This window comes from Hakea prostrata, chromosome 10 (genome assembly GCF_041222555.1).
Source record: "Hakea prostrata isolate BN-2017 chromosome 10, UWA_Hpros_2, whole genome shotgun sequence".
In the NCBI taxonomy this organism is placed as follows: domain Eukaryota; kingdom Viridiplantae; phylum Streptophyta; class Magnoliopsida; order Proteales; family Proteaceae; genus Hakea; species Hakea prostrata.
In genome coordinates this window covers 21,368,546-21,388,104 of record NC_142609.1, presented here as the reverse complement: position 1 = coordinate 21,388,104, position 19,559 = coordinate 21,368,546, and the positions used below count along the sequence as shown (strand labels likewise).

Genomic DNA, 19,559 nt, shown 5'->3' with positions numbered 1-19,559 from the left:
TGCAGTCTGCCATTCTGATGCAGCACAATTTGAGATGGAGATGCAAATTGCATGGTTTTTTGGCTTATATTCTAGATTTAATTAGACCCACCAACCAACCTATATTAGCTCAACTGTTGGCATTACTGACCTATATTTGGGGAACTTAGTTGTCATCAAGATAGCCGATTCAAAGGGAGATTACTTCTCAGAATTATCAGCTAATAGTATGCTGATCTGGGAGAGAAGAATAGATCATGTGTGGGTCCACAGCCACCTAGCCCATGATAAAGTTTGAAGCTTGTGGTGAAAGGAGGTACCATATTTACTTTTCATGCTACTGTTACATGAAAAGTGTTTCAAGTGAGATATAATTAGATATTTAAGACATTTTATTTATCATTTTATTGGGACAATCAGGTGTACAGATTATTTTTTCTTTCTTTCTTTCTTTCTTTTTCTTTTTATTTTTTCTTTTTATTTTTTTATTTATTTTTCTTTTTATTTTTTTATTATTTTATTATTTTTTATTTTTTAAAATTTGGGTAGGATAATTGGGAGAGTTTTAGTAAATTTAAATTATAAAGAGCCTAGCAATATTGTCTTCTGATTGATCAAGGGTCAACTTTAAGCCCATATCTATTTGCACTGGTAATGGATGAATTAACCAAAGACATTCAAGATGAGGTCCCCTGGTGTATGCTTTTTGTGGATGATATTGTGTTGATTGATGAGACCTAAGTGGGGATTAATACCAAATTAGAATCATGGAGATTAGCTTTGGAATCAAAAGGCTTTAAACTTAGTAGATCGAAGACAGAATATTTAGGTTGTAACTTTAGTCATGATCGGGCAGATGATGAGGTGGTGATACTTGACGATAAAGAGATTCCTCAGAGCGATTGTTTTAGGTACCTAGGTTCAATCATAAGTAAAAGAGGTGATTTGGAAGATGAGGTTCCCCAAAGAATTAAAATAGGGTGGATGAAGTGGAGAGGTGCGTCCGGGGTCTTATGTGATCGGCGTATTCCATTAAAGCTTAAAAGAAAATTTTATAGGACTGTTGTTCGACCAGCTATGATGTACGGTGCAGAGTGTTGGGCTGTTAAAAAGAATCATATAGATAAACTTAGTGTAGTAGAAATGAGGTTGCTAAGATGGATGAGTGACAAAACTAGGATGGATACGATAAGAAACGATCATATTAGAGTTGGTCTGGGAGTTGCTCCCATAAGTGATAAGCTTAGAGAAAGTCGTTTGAGGTGGCACGGCCACGTTCAACGGAGACCTATAAATGCTCCTGTACGGAGAAGTGATATAATCCATATTGAAGGAACTAGAAGAGCTAGGGGTAGACCTAAGATAACCTTAGGAGAAGTGGTGAGAAAGGATATGTAAAGCTTAGGCCTTGTATCTAGCATGGCCTCGAACAGAACTGATTGGAGGGCAAGAATCCATGTAGCCGACCCCATTTAGTTGGGACAAGGCTTATTGTTGTTGTTGTTGTATTTATATGCCTGTAATCAATGTAAATTACACATGGGATTTGTCAAACGATGGAATTATAATATTTTTTGTGTTATTTGGTCAGCAAGATATCAAAGGATATTTATGGATCTTATGTTGGTTAATGGTCTTGTGGGACAGATTTGATTTTATTTGTTTTTAGATTGTTAGGGAGAAGATCTAAATTGATCATTACCTGTTTAGGAAAAGTTTCCTAAACATAATATTGTAATTGATCTACCTGAAGGGGAGACCTTCAATTCTGTATATTCTCTTCTCTTCAATTCTTCTCCTCCATTCTTCTCTCTCTCCCCCTCTCGTCTCACCACCTCTTCTATTATTTCCTGCTTTTGGTTGCTATGTAACATGGTATCAGATTCTTAATCTGATTCTAGGTTGCTATCTTTCACCTACCAGTTTGAGAGTCGTCTCCAAGGATAGTTCAATTCCACCTAGAGCAACTACCTGTCAGTGCTCTACATATGATTTAGATCCTTCATCGAAAGATATATGAAGTGATCTAATTTTGCTGCTGCTATAGTTGAAGACCCCACAAGCATTATCAGTTTCCTTCTTGTATCCAGATCAAGGTTCCCCTTTTTACAAAAAAAGAAAACAATCTCTTCAAACCAGCACCCATCAAAAAAAAATTATTTGGGTTCGATCTACTCGTATCTGACTCTCTCAGCTGTGCTATTTGACGAGCTCAATGGGTAATCTACCAAAACTGAATGATTGTGCCTGTCAACCATTGATTCCTGAGTTTTTGCGGATCTATTGTACCTGCCGGGAGAGAGAGTCCATCTAAACTTGATATCTGTATTTCTTAGGTTGTAATATTTCTATCTTGTACTACCCGCTAGTATAGGTGCTGGTTTGAGAATCTCCAAATCTACTCAAAGAATCTTCAATCCATGTTTGGTGACCGGAATCAATTTTCAAGCAGTTCAATTCATTAAAATATATATATATATATATATATTGTGGCTGACCTGCTCTTTTTATAGCTTCCTTGGTTGATGGAGTCCTCTTCTTCAAATTCTGCTTAGGATTATGTTATTGTAGCAACTTTTCCCCCTCTAAGTCTAGCCTTAATCTTATTGCAAGGAGAAAACTAACATTTCCCACCAAAAGATCAGTCCAATAATACCACTCACTGGTATATAGCGCAATACTTCTTCGTGAAAGAATTTCCCTTCACTTAGTATCCACTGGTTAGGATGTTAGAGCCTTGACTGTCAAGAGGCAAAAGACAGCCACAACTCCAAAACCAGTCCCCTTTCTTATGCTTAGGTCACTTTCTTTTCAAAAGTTCTTTTCCATTTTTTTTCCTGATTGACATTATTCTCCCTGTCCTTTCTCTTACTCCACCGTTTACATCTCTAATTTTTTGGGCTGCACATTACATCCTGTGGCTACTTTTTCAGTTTTTTAGTTTATTTGGGAAATCTCATCTCTAATTTTTTGGGCTGCACATTACATCCAAGCTATTTACATGTTGGCATTGAAATTTTTTCCCTTTCCAAGTTTACCCTTTTGGCTGTGTTTCGTTTTCCTTTTGAGATTTCTCATAATTGCGTTAATGCCATTCCCATTCAGTTTTGTGATATTTAAAGATTTTCCATTCCTTTCCTATATAATTGGAATGTTGTCCTAGTGCTATTTTTGGTTATTATTTTGTCTAATTAACGTGTAATGCTACACATGAGGGGGAGATGGAGACTTATTTTATACCTACTCAAGAATTCTTGAAAAGCATTATTTGTGAAGATGGTTTATCCTCCTAAGACAGTCTTCTACAAGATTTTATTTCATCTACCTACTTGGTCCCCAGTAACCAATATTGTTCTTTTATCTACCTCTTAATTCGCAGTAACCCATACTGTCTTTTACCTACCCTTACCTACTTAATTGGTCCGCAGTAATTTAACTACCTATTTGGTCCACAGTAACCCATATTGTCTTTACCTACCTACTTGGTCCATGGTAACTCATATTGCCTCTTACCACCTACTTGGCCATAGTAACCCATGCTACCTTTTACCTACCCATACTTTTAATTATTACTTGCCTTCTTGCAAAAAGCTTATATGCAACCTTGGAGTTGCACTTTTACCTACTTATGTGGAGATTGGCACTGCACTTTTCATTATTTGATGGTTTGTTTGACATGGAGATTGTTCTTTTAAAATTTCTGTTGATTATCTCCCGTTGAAGTTCTCTTAGTGCTTATTGGTGTCGGCTTGAGTTCAAGAGTGATGAAGTTTTTAATATATGTTCTCATTATTCCAAGCTGAAGCCTCTAATTTGTATGCTCCAGCTTGAGGGAGAGTGTTAAATGATAGATCATAGAGTTAAAACAACATTTTTGTGTTATTTGGTCAGTAATTTATCGCAGGATATATATGGATCTTATGTTGGTCAACAGTCTTGTGGTTATTTTCGGAAAGTATGTGGGACAGATTTGATTTTATTTGTTTCTAGATTGTTAGGGGGAAGTCTAATTGATGGTAACCTGTTTAGAAAACTTTTCCTAAACATAATATTGTAATTGATCTATATAATCTATGCCTGAAGGGGAGATCTGTGATTCTCTTCTCCTCCATTCTTCTCTCTCACCCTCTTTTCTCCCCACCTCTTCTATTATATTTCCTGCTTTTGGTTGCTGTGTAACAAAACAAAAAAGATGAATTAAAGCTTGAGTTATATTTTTGCATGTCCAGAAACCCCCTTTTTTGCTTCTAATGAATTTTCTCCCTTCCCCTGAAATTCTGATTCTTCTCAGGTTCCTCCTCTTTCTTTTTGGGTGAATACACTCTTTCTTCTTTCCTTCTTCACTGTTCCTATGACATATTGACATTCATCCTAGTTATTTGTAGAATATAAATGAATAACATATAATACTATAATGTAGAAAACACAGATAATTATCTTTTTAAAAAGGATAGCTATGATTGTGCTTCAATTATATGTTTGGAAGGAAGAGACAAACAAGGAAACAGTCAAAGATTTTTTCTTTTCAGTACCTCCTATAATCTGCCAGGTTTTTTATTTTTTATTTTTTTTCTCGCTTTTGATGTTTTGGGGGGGGGGGGGGGGGGAGGGTATCTAATCCATGTTAGCTAATACCATAAGCAAAAACCAAAAGTATACCTGTTGGAAGCTTATAGTTGTGTTAATTATCTTCTCTGGCAGTCAAGCCTCCATAAACCATAAAAACTAAATAGGTCCTAAGGATGTGTAAAAGAAAATATTTGGTGGACTTTTAAGCCACCATTGACATCCCACAAATAATTTCTCAGGTTGGCTAAAGTATTCCAAGCACAAGAATAACTTATCAAAACCTAAAAGAATAATATTGATCACCACCACCATGCATGATAAGAATTTCTGAAGGCAACGAATAAAATTGTTGTAAATATTGTATAGAAAGTAGTACAGTCATCACCTTTCCCATGAATAATCTTCTCCCATATTCTCTGGAGGGTGAATTGCCATGACAAGTCTTTATTTAAACAATCTATGGGCATGATTGTAGCACCAGAGGTGACCTTGGTATATGATGACATACTTGGAACAAAAATAGCTTTAGAAAAATGAATACCTGGTCAATTAATAACAGAAGAAAATTGTATCTCAGCACGACACATAATTTTTACATAAAAAGGGAGAAAGAAGAGTGAGAGTGAAGGAAGATATGATTTAGCATTTAAAGGGTCTTGTACGAAGAAAAGATTATAGACAAGGTGAGTCCAAGAAAGGATAACTACTATACTATATTATATGTTGTGAGGAAGTACCGGAGGAAGCACAAATATCAACAAGCTGTGGAAGCAGAGCTTGAGGGTCTCTCATGTCCATGCAATTAAATAGAAGAACCTAAAGAGAGTTTGAACTGTTTATGTAACAGAACATAGAAGAACATACGCAGAAGATATGAATGGGTATAATTACTGCCACAAAGCATTTTACTGGGGATACCACCTGCTTTGAGGTTCTCTTGGATCCAGCAAAATTCCGTTTTCCGCATTGAGCAGCACAATTACTCCATAACTTTTTCACTTTTTCATCCTCAAAATCATAAGAAGGCAGCATACCATCTTCTTTTACAGCACTAGAGAACCATTTTGCACAAACTTCTATACTCTCAGGGCTGTGAGCACCATCGAGGTAAAAAATAAGATCTCCACAAGAAGTTTCTTCAGTAATATCATGAACAACCTGAGCCCTCCCGGAAAGACATGCAGTTGAAAGACCTTTGAGAAATTCCACTGGCAGATCCAATGAGCTGCTCTCCTGCGAGATTCACAAATGTTAGGTAATTATAAAATGTCGAAAATTCATAAACAACAAACAGCTTCCTTAAGAAGGAACATTCCCAATAGTTCCCCATTATCACATGAAGCTGTTCAGATTTGGGGGAAATGAGTTTTGTGTCCATGTGACACAGACCACTTTTATTTACAATAGAGAATGAGTACAAGAAATAGAAATATATCTGATGTAAGATAAAGATCTAGCTGATGTGGGATAACAGAAAAGTAACTCATGGAGGCTTCTACTCTTGTACCGATGGTACAGCGCTCCCCAATAAGTTGGTGCATATGTGTTGATCATGCCCAACTTACCAATGTTGCAAATGAAACTTACTCAAGCTGATTCAAGCCAATTCAAGCTAATTTTGGGCATCTTGGAGACTTGATCATTAAAGCTAATTCTCCGGTTCTAGAACAACTCTTGCCTAAAAAATGTATCACCTCATGGCCTTATCATCTAGTAACTTACTTTAGTTATATATCTTACTTTCTTGTACCACAATGTATGCCACTAAGTTCGCTGCTAAAGCTGTGATCTGTTGAGGCCCTTCTTGTGCATATTTCTATTTAATTAAGCCTTTTATTCCATCGAAGAAAAAACTTTCAGTACTGCGTCGTTCAATAAAAATATCTACCAGTTGATCACCTCATGTAACATAGGAAATACAGTCAAGATCTTGTTTTATCTTCCCTTTGATGAAGAGACAATCAATTTCGACATGCTTTGTCCTATCATGCTATACAGAATTATGAAGTATGCTAATTGCAGGTTTGCTATCAAAGTAGAGTCACATAGAAGGATTCACATCAACACATATATCCCGAAAATAGTGACGATATGATTATGTATTCAAAACAACTTAAAAGTAGTATCGGTGTCATATTTGCACACAAGCAAACATGTGAATTACTACATTTGCATGTGCAACTTTACTAGTAAAAACAAATGAACCATTGATGTAAACGCTAACGAAGTCGATGATTCCATGTACTGATAATTCATCAAAGCTATGGTAATTTACAGGCTATTAAAGAAAATTTATAGTCCCCCGAGACCTTCAACTAGGAAGCCTTTAAACAAAAAATTGTTGCAGTATTTGAAGACGCATATCATATTTAGTGATTCATCCATACCTTGCATTTTGGTTGTGTCAACTTTCTAAGATAACAAAAGGCATGTCAAATTCAAGTTTATTCAAGGAAAAGTTAAGAATTTCATTTTCACCCAACATTTTAACCTATCAAATCATACTACCAGGATGGTCAATTTCAGCTTCATTTTTTTTCTTTTTTTCCTTTGGGGGGGGGGGGGGGGTTGAGAAACCAAAACAAGACAAAAATCAAAGAGTCCTCAATTGATCAATGTCAGCCAAATTAAAGTTTTACCAAAACTTCAACATATTGAGCCATGATTCATGGTCAAAAGAGTAGCCAACACTTACTATAGGTTCCTCTGAATTTTCTATCCTTTGAAGCCAGCATCTACATAGAGCAACAGCAAGCCCTGCATTTATTAACTGATGATCACCAGACAAGCTTAGCTTTACTCCATTCAACTTTTTAGGATCAAGGGGAGGAACTACCTCCAAAGGAACCTACAGTGCGCAAGAAGATATAAGTGCACATAATCAATTCAACAAAATTTTGGAAAATGAAAAGTTAAACAGCATAAAGATAACAGAGAGTACTGATAAGTTTTCTATCAAGAACTAGCAATAATTTGTAGATGAGCTAAATGTGCTCTTAACAAGCACAGGTTTTTAACAAGTAATATAAAGGGAGAACTAGTAAGCATAATTCAAACTATAAAGGGACAACTCCAGCTAGTCACAAGAAAAGTAATGGTAGACAAAATAGAGAACAGGAAGGACTTCGAAGACATGAGGGAAGAAAGGGAAACTTGAGAAGAATCAAAGTTGTAACAGAGGAAGGAGAAAGACTCATAAAAGGGGGAACAGAACAGAGGGGGTGGGAATTGCATGACACACAAGCTTTGGCTTTTCATCTTTCTATTCCATAATCATTAAGATGAATATAACATTTAATAACCAACTTTTAGGATTCTTAATGATTTAAATTAACTAAAATTATACTTAAATTTTTTTTTTTTGTTCAAACTAAAATTATACTTATAAGAACCTACCCAAACTAGAATTCTGCTTTCATTATAAATAAGTAATAAAATCCCAAATATCTTTATGACTCTCACACAGAACTACATCTCCTATTTTATTTTTTTGTCAGCTAGACTTGGGATCCACTAAATATGAAGAATAATCTCATAGTTTTACTATTCATGTTAGCGTGAACGGTAACTTGGTGATGGTTGTGCAGTTCTCCCAAAGTAAAAAAAAGCTCGACCATGAGTTTCGTGAGAAAGATCTGCATCATTTGAGCTGCAGTCACAAAACAGCGACTTTGATTGGTCGATGATCTTAACACTCATGATCACCTTCCATTATGTAAGGGGTTTATGATAACAATGGGTGGAAATGAAAAAGAAATGGTTAACGGACAAGGGGTGATAGGGTCAAACCACCTTTCTTTTTGGGGTGGGGTTAGTATTGCAATCAAACAATGGGGCTAAAAGTGTGCAATGGAGGATTTGTTTTCATTTGGCTTCTCTAATTCAGATAAAAAAAATTCCTCTTCTAGTCGCCGCTCTAAGCACAGGAACACAAAGTTGCTGCAGCAATTTTTTTTTAGCTACAATTTCAAACAAAACTAATTATAGAAAGAAAACAGAAGAAAAACAGTAGAAAGAATATGAAAGATAGAAAAGATCGGACGGGGAAGAAATAGAAATGAAGAGAGATTAAGAAGGTTAAATAACCAAAGAGAGGAGATTACCAAGGTTTGGGTTTTCATGCCAATTAATGTGAGACAGAATAGAGAAGAAAGAAGGATATAGACGACAAGAGGGGAAGAAGGGGAAACGGGAAAATAATCAGAGTTGTTGTAGACTTGTAGGGGAAGAGGGAGAAGAAGACTCATATGAAGGGAAGGGGGAAAGGGGAGTGAGAAGGGGAAGGGTTCACATGACATACAAGCTTTTGTTTTGCATCTTTCTATTCCATAATCTTTAAGCTGAAAACATAATCTTTTCCAGAGGTACAACACATATATTTATCAAATCTGGGTAATCTATAGGTAACACCCTTACATTGTAAAATGATTAAAGTGATGGCTGTGGTAGTGATATACTTAAGCCCCTTAGCTGACCTACTGAAAACAAGGCTATGATCATTGAGCACAGGATGAATGCCCAGCAATTTTTTGCTGGAGGCTGTTTCGATGCCATGACCTCAGGCTACAACTGTGGTCCATCAACCTGTGCCAAGGTGCCGTGGGACGCTGTTTGTGTGGAAGCCTTCACACTATGTTCCCCCTTTAGCTGATTCATTGCGGAACAAGGTTATGGTCATTCAACACAAGATGAACACCATGACTAAGAACAACTGCAACAAGAAAGGCACCAGCTTGTTTATGATGATTGAAGCAATTTGAAGGCTCATGTTTTGGACAGGATTTTTAAAAGTAGAAACCACAGAAGTGACATCTATGGCATTGGGAGCTTACCTACTTATGGTCCTTATAGTGTTCGGGTGATGCATCTTCCAAGAGCCATTATGGTGAAGGGCAAACATGAGAAGAATCAGAACTGCAAGGAAGGAAGAAATAAAAAGGAAAACAGATGTGGATGGTTTTTTTTTTTTTTGGGGGGGGGGGGGGGAGGGGGAGGTGAAGAATGCACATGTGCACTACCCAGTACCCACTACTCAGACACAAACTGAAATACTACTTCATCCTTCAAAACTGTGTTCAATGGTGGGGAGTTACATCATGTATAGAAGAACATAAGACTCCCAAAAATAGGACTAAGAACAATTCAAATGAGGAAACTAGGAACAATTGGGAAAGCAAATATATGATGCAGTTAACTTTCAAAATAAACTAAACTAGTTATTTTCCAAATAACATAAGTTCCTAATCCTAGGAGATCCAAAACCCAACTTGGACCTGGTTAATCTACATCTAGATACATAACTAGGTTTGGGTTGGTCCAAGGTAGTATATTTGCATCAATTTCCACAGGTTTTGAGAAAAACTTGTGCATGAGTTAAAATAAGAGAATTAGTACCGCTAACATTGTTATCCATAAACAATGGGTTTAATAAGGCGATGATCCAATGCATCTCATGGTCAACTATCACGATCTTATGATGATCATTATCTGACAATATCTTTTAATAGGAATCCGATCATAGGGTTTTCCAACTGCAACTGGACTGTCAATCAAGTCTTCAATTGCAGCCTTGATCAGATCGTGTACTTCAATATGATTCATCATCTCTTTCATAGTCCACATTTTCATCCAAATCTGATCTGCCTTTGGAAGATTGAATCATGCTTTTTTCTCATAGAAGACGTCATAACTTTCAACAAGCTCCCAAAAACCTGTTTTCTGTTGTCAGATTTGGAGAAATCGAAACTTGTGTTTGAAAGACACAGCAGGATCTTTATTTATACTAATAACTTACCAAAAATAGAACAAATCAGATCTTCCTAGTGTGGGAATATTACAAGGAAAATAAAATAAAAGATCCTAATAAGACCAATCTACCCTCAATAATAAAGTACCTATTACTACTACCTTACAACAATCCCCCTCAAGTTGGAGTGTAGATATTTATCATGCCCAACTTGCCAATGATGGTACTCAATGACTTGGTACTCAGACTTATCCGAAGTACATCAGCTCGCTGATTGTCTAAAGTAACAAATGTAATACGAATCAGTCCAACCTCAATCTTTTCTTTGATGAAGTGTGTCAATCTTGATATGCTTGGTCCTATTATGTTTTGCCAGATTGGGGGCTATCTAATTGCTGATTTGCTATCTGAATATAGCTGTATAGGAACCTCCAAGTCTGATCAAAGCTCTTGAAGCAGTCCTTTAGCTACAGTACCTCACAAATACCCTGGGCAATTGCTCTAAAATTGGCTTCTACACTGGACCTTGCAACCACGCTTGTTTCTTGCTCCTCCAAACCACTAGGTTACCTCCTACATACATACGATAACCAGAAGTAGATCTTCTATCATCTAGACACCCTGCCCATCCTGCATTTGTGTATGCCTCAATTCCTAGAGTCCATGACCATGAGATGAAATCAAAATCAGATTTCCCAGAGTAGCCTTTAAGTACATCAAAATCTTGTATATTGCATCCAAGTGTGAAGAGTAAGGGCCATGCATATACTGACTCATTAGATTGATTGCAAAAGTGATGTTGGGTCTAGTATGAGATAAGTAGATCAACGTCCCAACCAACTTCTCAGAGCTTGCCCTGTCCATTAGTTCTCCTTCTTTCGCCTTAAAGTGTAGATTAGGCTCAATAGAAGTATTTGTTGGCTTGCATCCTAACGTCCCAGTTTCTTCTAGTAGGTAAAGAGTATACTTCCTTTGTGAGAAGGACACACCACTAGCTAAATATACCAACTCTAGCCCTAGGAAGTATCTAAACATCCCATGTCCTTGTCCCTGTCGATGTTGCATTCTAGGAACAAGTTCCCTTCTTTACCCCAACACCTCTTCAGAGGGACAGTATTAGTGAAGAAATTCCAGTCGTCTTGGTTCCTCTAGATATTCCCCTTGAGATTCCTGCTGATGTTTAAGGTTAGTGAGATAGTCGATTGTTACTTACCAAAAAGGAAGAGATACTCAATTTTTATTTACCCAAAAAAAAAAGGATACTCAATTTGTTTAAAGCCAATTTAAATATAATCTTAATTAAAATTAAACAACCATAGGGTCGAGTTCGGATGTGCTGGGTTGGCCCAAGAGCTAAACCCGAACCTGACCCGACCTTGTAGGGCTGATTATTTTGAAACCGAAGCCCACCATTTGAATTGAAAACATTGGGCTGGGATCAGCTGGGCTCAGGGCGCGGATTGGGCCAGTTTGGGCCAAGAGGGTTTTATTGACACCCCTACATTTTACCATATATTAAGATTCATGAAATTAGACATGATAGAAACCTTAGAATTAGAAAGTAGAAAATTACATCTATTGTTAAAAATCCAGTTTTTGTTCTTGAACTAAAAGGGGGGCAGGGTTTAACTCTTTTTCCTTCTAGTATTTTATTTTTTAATCTAAATAGGGGGTGCTTGCTTATTTATGAATGATATATATCTAAAGTAAAAGAAATACAAAAGTATTAACTTAATTGGTATTAGGCATAAATATATGTTTTTTTTCCAGCCACTGTCCAACAACAATTACACCATCACACCATCCAACTTGAGGGCACAAATCAAAACTGGTATTTAAGTGGTTATTTTATCAAACATTATATGTAGAAGGTCAGAAAGACGCTGCATGCCAGTAATCAGCTCAAAAAACCCATTAACTAGGCCTTGAAACCAGCAGCTCATGTTGGCTAGAGGAAAACCTTGGCCATATCTAGACTTCTCAATGGGTCGAAACAATGGTCATCACCTTGATCCTTTTCACTGACGTAGGTAATAGCATACAGTAACATTCCTTTTCATTACAACCACGGATGTGACACCATGATCGGGCACAAAGGGGCATAACCCACTTATCCTAAAAAATCGAGCTGTTCAGCACCATAGGCCGACAATAATGTACCAACACATAAGGCTCCACATATGGAATCAAGTAGGCACAGCAACACATAACATGGACTCCTTGCCTGTATGAAGAACAAGGCATCCAACTCCTGGATCCTGGCTATGGTGCCAGGCAAAATCATGTATCCAAAAGCTTGAGCTGTTAAAGGACTGCAAGAGAATATATCAACACACAACAAAACGTTTGACGGTCATCTCAATTATGAATAATTTGATCAGGACAATGCAAAACTAGACCTTTTTCTAAACCTACATATTTGTCACATGTCCAGACTCAAAATGTATTTGAAAAATATTCATGCTGAGAAGTTGTATAATTTTCATAGAGAGACTCAAGTAGTGGCTGTAGTTACCATCAATTTGGAGGCCTTTTCCTGAAGAACATCCATTGCTTCTGGAGGTTGGCGTACCGTGAATGCAGGAACTCGAGGCTTCAGGAGCAGGTTAAACATCAGTCCATTAAAGAAACTACTTGAAAATGATGAATGCCTAATTGGATAATCACGAAAGATAAATGCTCCATCACTAAAAGAACCATATTGGTGATAGTCAGTCATTAATATACCTTGAAAATTCCAGCCTTGTGTGATGCAATTTCTGCAAGTGTCTTTCCTGCACATAGCTTGTCTGGCTTCATTAAACATTCCAGTGAAATGTGTGGAAGTCAAACTACCTCAGGGTGCTAACTTTATAAAACCCAACTTATTAGATCCATTTGGCTAGCAAAAGAACCCAGCAAAGCTTATTCCCCATAAAAAAGAAATTCTTTACATGGTTCGAGAACTCTCAAGACCTTGCAAAATATCTTGATCTCTTTGTAAAACTGAGACAAGATCACATGCGAGTCCCAGGAAGTTTTAGAACCCGACCAAGATATCAGTCGAGTTGAGATCATGGTTCGACCAAAACATCAATCGATATCTCAATTCGATCTTGGCAAAATCTTGGTCCTCTTGTCCTCTTCACTGTTGCCTAGCTGGAAAACCAGGTTTTGGCCAGATCACCTACTAGAATTCATCAACAACAGTCTTACAACATCTACAGAAAAAGTTGAAGAGATTTTCAACCAAATCCTCAAGAAAGGTGAGTTTTCATCCCAAATTTGTTTTCTTTTTTTCAAAATCTATGTTCTAAACTTGTTCTGGTAGAGGAGTTGGAAGAGATAGGCGATTAGGAGACAAAGCAGCCCCTAGGCAGCAATAAGGTGACCAAAGCGGTTGGGTCAAAATTTTTCAATACAACTACTTTTTAATACAACTACTTTCTATAATAAGTTAAAAAAACATTTAATAGTCACATTCATCCAAAAAAGAAAGCATTCAAGAATCATAATAATGAAAAATTATCCAAAAAAAAGAACACAAACATAAGTTCATCTCATCAAGCTTCATAACAATGACTATGTACTAACAGGGTGAACACGATAAATTAATAGATCTCATTATTCTGATTTTCAAGTCATTGTCCATTAAATGATTCATTGATTATCAATGTTGAGTATGGCTCATGCTTCACATTTTGTTGCCGACTGGCACATGGTCCGGGGAGGCTGTCCTTGCAGGGGTGTGGGGGCAGCGCCCCTAGAGCTTATAGAGGTCCTATGTCACTTTTGGCCTCGAAAATCCTTTGCAATTTGGGACTCAATTATGAAATGACTAAGCTATTAAATTTATATATGGTTTTGTAGAATAAATTTTGATTTAAAAAAAAAATATTATGCATAAAATGTCAAAATAGCTCTTTAGTAGGCGGTAATAAGGCGCACAAGGCGACAAAGCAAAGGGGGGGGGGATAGCGCATCAATTAAGCAGTTCAAAACAAAGCGTTTGAAAAACCGCTTTGCTGCCTAGGCAGACGCTTTGACAACATTGTCTAAACTTATAAATATACCCATCTTGTCATGTGAAATTACTAATTTAAACATTGATGATAAAGATAAATATGTGTGATATGCAATATATTGTAGTTGTTTGAGTTTGAATCACAATGTATTCATATATATTAAATAAAGCATGTGTACTTCATCTTTTAAGTCTACATCTTCACTTCTTTAGCGCAGAGGTCTCAAACTTAAGGTCTAAATGGAATTTACATTTACAATTTTTTTTTCATCAATCTCAGGACACCAATGTGTTTAGAAGGCCTAAAAAGTCTGGATAAGAAATTTCCAGCCCCAAAAGACCCTTAAAAGTCACCAAGATGGCCATCAAGTTACATCGAGATGGGTGGATATTTTCGCTCCAACTCAACAAGATCTTGGTGTTTTGGCCCATAGAGATGGCAGGTAAATCATTTCCAGAGGTAGTATAGGGCCTCAGGTAGCTCCCTTGAACCCTATGGCCCCTAATCACACACACCAGGGATATTTAGTCTTTTTCGCAAAATTTCGTGGAGTCCATGTTAGGGTGTCATTATGTCCAGCATGTTAGTAGGAGCCTAGATCTACTTCTACTTTTGCAGTTGAGTCATTATATTGTAAGTTGTTGGAAAGTCCTTGTTAGCTACTCTTAGTCTCCAATTTGGATCCTTCTAGAGTGAGATACGATAGAAATGTTGTATAAGTAAGCTTCTTTAGTTAACTAAGAGTTTGGATTAGATTTGGACCGCAAGTTAGAATCCAAGTTGGTTTCTTAAGTTGAGTCCTAGTGTATTTTCATTTTAGAGGCTATAAATAAGCCTTCATACTTTGTAATCAGCAAGTTGAATTGAATTAATAAACATTGATTGAGAGTTTGAGGCATGAGATGCCGTCTGTTTCCTTCGGGGAAGCCTGCAGCAGCTACAATAGTGATTGTTCTGCAATTTTCTTCAATTTCAAGCAACTGTTCTTCAAGTTCTTGCACAACCCACCATTACTCCCCCTTCTTCCCTACAGCAGCAGCAACCCCATCCCCTCTAACACCCTACATCCCCAAACCTTTCAATCCCTTTCTTCCCCTACAGGATCACACCTTCTCCTACCCTCATTCCTACTTCTAGTTTCATCATTAACCTTTCCTCCATTAGGTTTGAAAAATTCATGGGATTCATCTTCAACCTCTAGAACCCCTATACCCTAGCTTCACTAAAACACCTATAACTCCCTAACCCTTAGCCAAACACTAAACTCTTTTAGGATTACCTTCTCCAAGATCTTCTCTACCACCCCATTCAAACCCTAACCCTAGCCGACACCTTCAGAATCCCTATCCAACTAGGAGAGAGAATCTTGAAACCCTAACAGTTTAGGATTAAATCTGAAATTACAATATACAAACAACGGAATTATTCTCAACCTAGCCAAACCCTATAATCCCTCAAAATCTACCCTACCTAAACCTTAGCTACAATTTCAGATCTGAAACCATAATTACAGCAAAGTTTCAAGCCTTAACATAAAGCCTTAAATGTCCTAAGCCGGTTGAATCCTCTATAACCCTAACCTAACCCTTACAAACCCTAAATCCACCCAAAACCTTCCACTGAAGGCCCTGATAGCCTTAGAAAACTGCTGATTCTCAGGAAAGGGGATCCTGGAGTGAGCTTGATTCTAAGGCAATATTCAACAACTAAACACTAGAATTTGGTTCACATCACAACCGAGACTGAGTTCTCAAACCAACAAATTTTGTCTGGTAAGACTGACACTTTCTCAAAAATAGCACAGTTGGTTTGGATTTGGTTCCCCTTAAAATTTTCAGATTATATAAAAATGTCTCCACAAGTTTGTCAATTAATGTGGTCTGACAATGTTTTGGAAGGGGACCTCATACTTTTAAGCACCTAGTTGACCGCAATATGTTTGGATGTTGCAAAGTTAATTTTCTAGCGAACTTCTTCATATCTGATCATAAAAGTTAAACCATACATGCCAATATGGCATCAAAATCTACATTCTAGTATTCTCACTATCCCTTCTCTACTCTTATATGGTCTTATATATAAAGATATATATAAAGATTTCTTGATGGCCATTGTGGAGCTCCATCATGGAGTCAAAGACAACTAAAGCAGACGAAAATTCCTGGGGAGCCTAGAACCATGATGTCAAATGAATACACAGAAAAGAACTACTCCAGTAGCATGCTAATATACCATTAATGTGTGTATTAAAGGACCATGGTGATATAACATCATCAGTAAAGAAGCATAATGAGAGTACTAATTGAGGATGAGATTTTTGGGGAATGAAATGATACATAGTTACATACCCAAGACTTCAATGTGATCCATACCCAATGAAGATATGCCACATACAAGAGGTTCTTTGATCTGTACAATTTGACCGTGCAATCCCGTAACCATGGAATTCAAACTTTTGCAATTTCTATAGTCTATTGAAAATAATTAAAAAAGAATAACAGAAAACTCCAGAACTATTGAGTCCAAAAATGTTAAATTAAACCTAAAGTTTTGCTACAAAGGGAAAACAAATTCACCATCATCAACTTAATTGATCACAAAGGAAATAATACGTACCACATTTGTTGAGTCCCTTGTTCCCCCAAGACCCACTTCAATAATTGCAACATCAACCTACAGGTGTCCAACTCTTTATATTAGTTATGGCCATAACATGAGGTAGAACACTAATAACTCTACAAACAAAGATAACTTCTTCTAAACAAGTAAAATTAAGAAACATAATGTCGTCAAATTATTCAACTACATTTATGGTAGAACAAGGATCAAACAGAAACCTATCTGGTTTTCTTGTGGGGTTACCAGGAGATAGTACATAACAGCCCTCCACAAAAGGACAATTTCTTCTAAACAAGTGAAATGAAGAAATAAAACAGTTGTCAAATTATTGATATTCATTCCAAAAGAAACCCATCTAAGGTGGATGTTCTTGCTCGGGAATGGTGGATATGGGTCACTCATATGGGTTTGAAGTCAACTCCTTGTAGAATTATATTTAAGTTTTCCCACTTCCAACGCTAGTGATGTGGAACCCAGGTCAGAAAATCCTACTTGGGTTCGCAAGTGTGCAGTTGCCAAATGTTGATCAAGGGTGAGGATGTGATCCCACCACCCTTTTAATTGGCCAGTATACCCTGGTACAAGGAGCATTGCTACAGATTGGTCATTTGTTTCACATACACAATAAGCATTGGCTACCATTTTCATTTCTTGGAGTTTATTGTTGATTTGGTAATCAGTCAAATCATCTATGTTCCATTCATAAATGATTCCAGATTGGTATTGGGCTTGGATTTTACCTTGTTGTTCAATAAGAAGGTCAAGGTAAGTAGGCCTGTGGTAATAATGGGCTAGTTATTGGGTATTGTTTTCATCAAATTTGATTTATCAAACCAACTCAGGTATTGACTCAATTGAGTCAAATGAGTTAGACTCAGAGTCATAATCATCCCAAATTGTTTCAATTTGGTGAGTATTGGATGAAGATGCTCAGCAACCTTTGCTGGAGCATAAGAAATGATAAAATTGCATAATCTGGACTCAATTCCACTAAGCATTTCAAATTTGCTTAATTGTTTTTGCATGGGCTTTAGGGATTTGGTATGGTTTAAACAAAGTGGTATTAAAAGATTGTTTTTGTTCAGTGAGTGGTCTGGCTATTTGTCACATCCCCCTAGCCAGTAAGTACCCTATTTGGAATACCCGGAGGTGTGATCCACAGCCCCGAAGATCAAGTTTAGGGTGATCATGTACCCACATAGCACAATAATATAATCATAAGCAAGATTAAATCATTGTATTAAAGTAAATTAAGAAACAATCAAGTATGGATCTCGGAAGGATCACAAAAGAATATCAAAGTGCGGATTAAACAAGATTAGAGTAAAGAGTATAGCGGAAATATACCCTACAATCAACGTGGAAGATAGATCGAAACTAAGGTATTACAACTGAAAGAAATGAAGTAAACTAAGAATCATTCTAAAACTAAACATAATGAGTATCTATGTCCATTGAACAAGGTCTAGACTTAGATGTTTTCAACTCTAGTACGGGACATTCAAGCTTCAAGATCAGGCTAATCTTAGTACGCTCCGTCATCACACGGGTATGCTTCACTGTAAAGCTCGTAGTTGCTGGTATCTTGGAAACCATACGAGTCACACACCGTGGCTTCGTAGTTTGGGATCTCACAATCATGGTGGGAGATCTCGCTCTCGAGCGAGATCTCGCTACCATGAAAAACCGAGATCTCGACCATCTCGGCGAGATCTCGGTCGAGATATGCCATTTTTTGGGCGTCAACTCGGTATCCCATCTCGGTGGGTTTCAGGGTCCCAGTTAGGCTAAAACTTGGTATTTAGCCTATTTGATGCCTTTTGAACACACTAGTGGCCTTGGATTTGTGAGAAAACAGCCCTAAGTATGATTTCTAAGTCTACCCATATTGTGAAACCGAAATGCTCTATGATTAGAGAATGCAATGTTATATAACATATAATATAAAACCATTAATGCTATAGGATTAGAGAATGCAAGGTTATATAACATGTAATATAAAACCTTAAGGCATATAAATGAAAATCATGTGTATCAAATACATTAAATAACTTCAATGTCATCAAGATAACATTCATATGAGTATTACAATCTTAACTTTCGAGAATAGAATGATAAAAGTATACAACCGTTAGAAGTTTTATATAAGTCATTAACGCATAAGTTCATAAGACAAGTAGAGGATGATTGAGCTTTCTTTGATGTTGTAGATGTGCTAAGAGTAGTTGCAAGTGAAACTTTGGCTGAAATCTACAAAAAATTTGGTAAAAAATGAGAGTTCCAGCGAGATATGGCGAGATTTGGGGCGAGATATGGCGAGATTTGGGGCGAGATATGGCGAGATTTGGGGCGAGATATGGCGAGATATGGCGAGATATAGCGAGATATGGCGAGATATGGCGAGATATGGCGAGATCTCGAGCGAGATATCCCATCTCGCAGATCTCGCCCTTGATCTCGTCTCGGTTTATGAAAAAACCGAGATATCTCGCGAGATCTCGCCGAGATCTCGCGAGATCTCCCACCATGCTCACAATCATCAGTACCTACAACATACTCTAAAGAAAACATGTCCCCTGAAGCGTGAGCTCAAAAGAACCCAGCAAGTAGTTCACACACCATTAAAACTTATGAACATTTCC

The 19,559-nt window shown here is 37.1% G+C and overlaps 1 protein-coding gene across 6 annotated transcripts in view; it reads right to left on the bottom strand.

Moving 5' to 3' along the window:
• LOC149002281 (folylpolyglutamate synthase-like) overlaps positions 1–19,559 on the bottom strand; it is a 108,312-nt gene that overhangs the window by 2,551 nt on the left and 86,202 nt on the right. For all 6 annotated transcript variants that reach the window (XM_089136161.1, XM_089136160.1, XM_089136162.1 and 3 more), the window contains 8 exons: positions 16,915–16,971; positions 16,647–16,707; positions 13,022–13,068; positions 12,810–12,887; positions 7,244–7,396; positions 5,470–5,781; positions 5,286–5,364; positions 4,934–5,089 (listed from right to left, as the gene is read on the bottom strand). In XM_089136161.1, the coding sequence (XP_088992287.1) occupies positions 4,934–5,089; positions 5,286–5,364; positions 5,470–5,781; positions 7,244–7,396; positions 12,810–12,887; positions 13,022–13,068; positions 16,647–16,707; positions 16,915–16,971 (943 nt within the window). The remainder of the gene's footprint in view (positions 1–4,933; positions 5,090–5,285; positions 5,365–5,469; positions 5,782–7,243; positions 7,397–12,809; positions 12,888–13,021; positions 13,069–16,646; positions 16,708–16,914; positions 16,972–19,559) is intronic.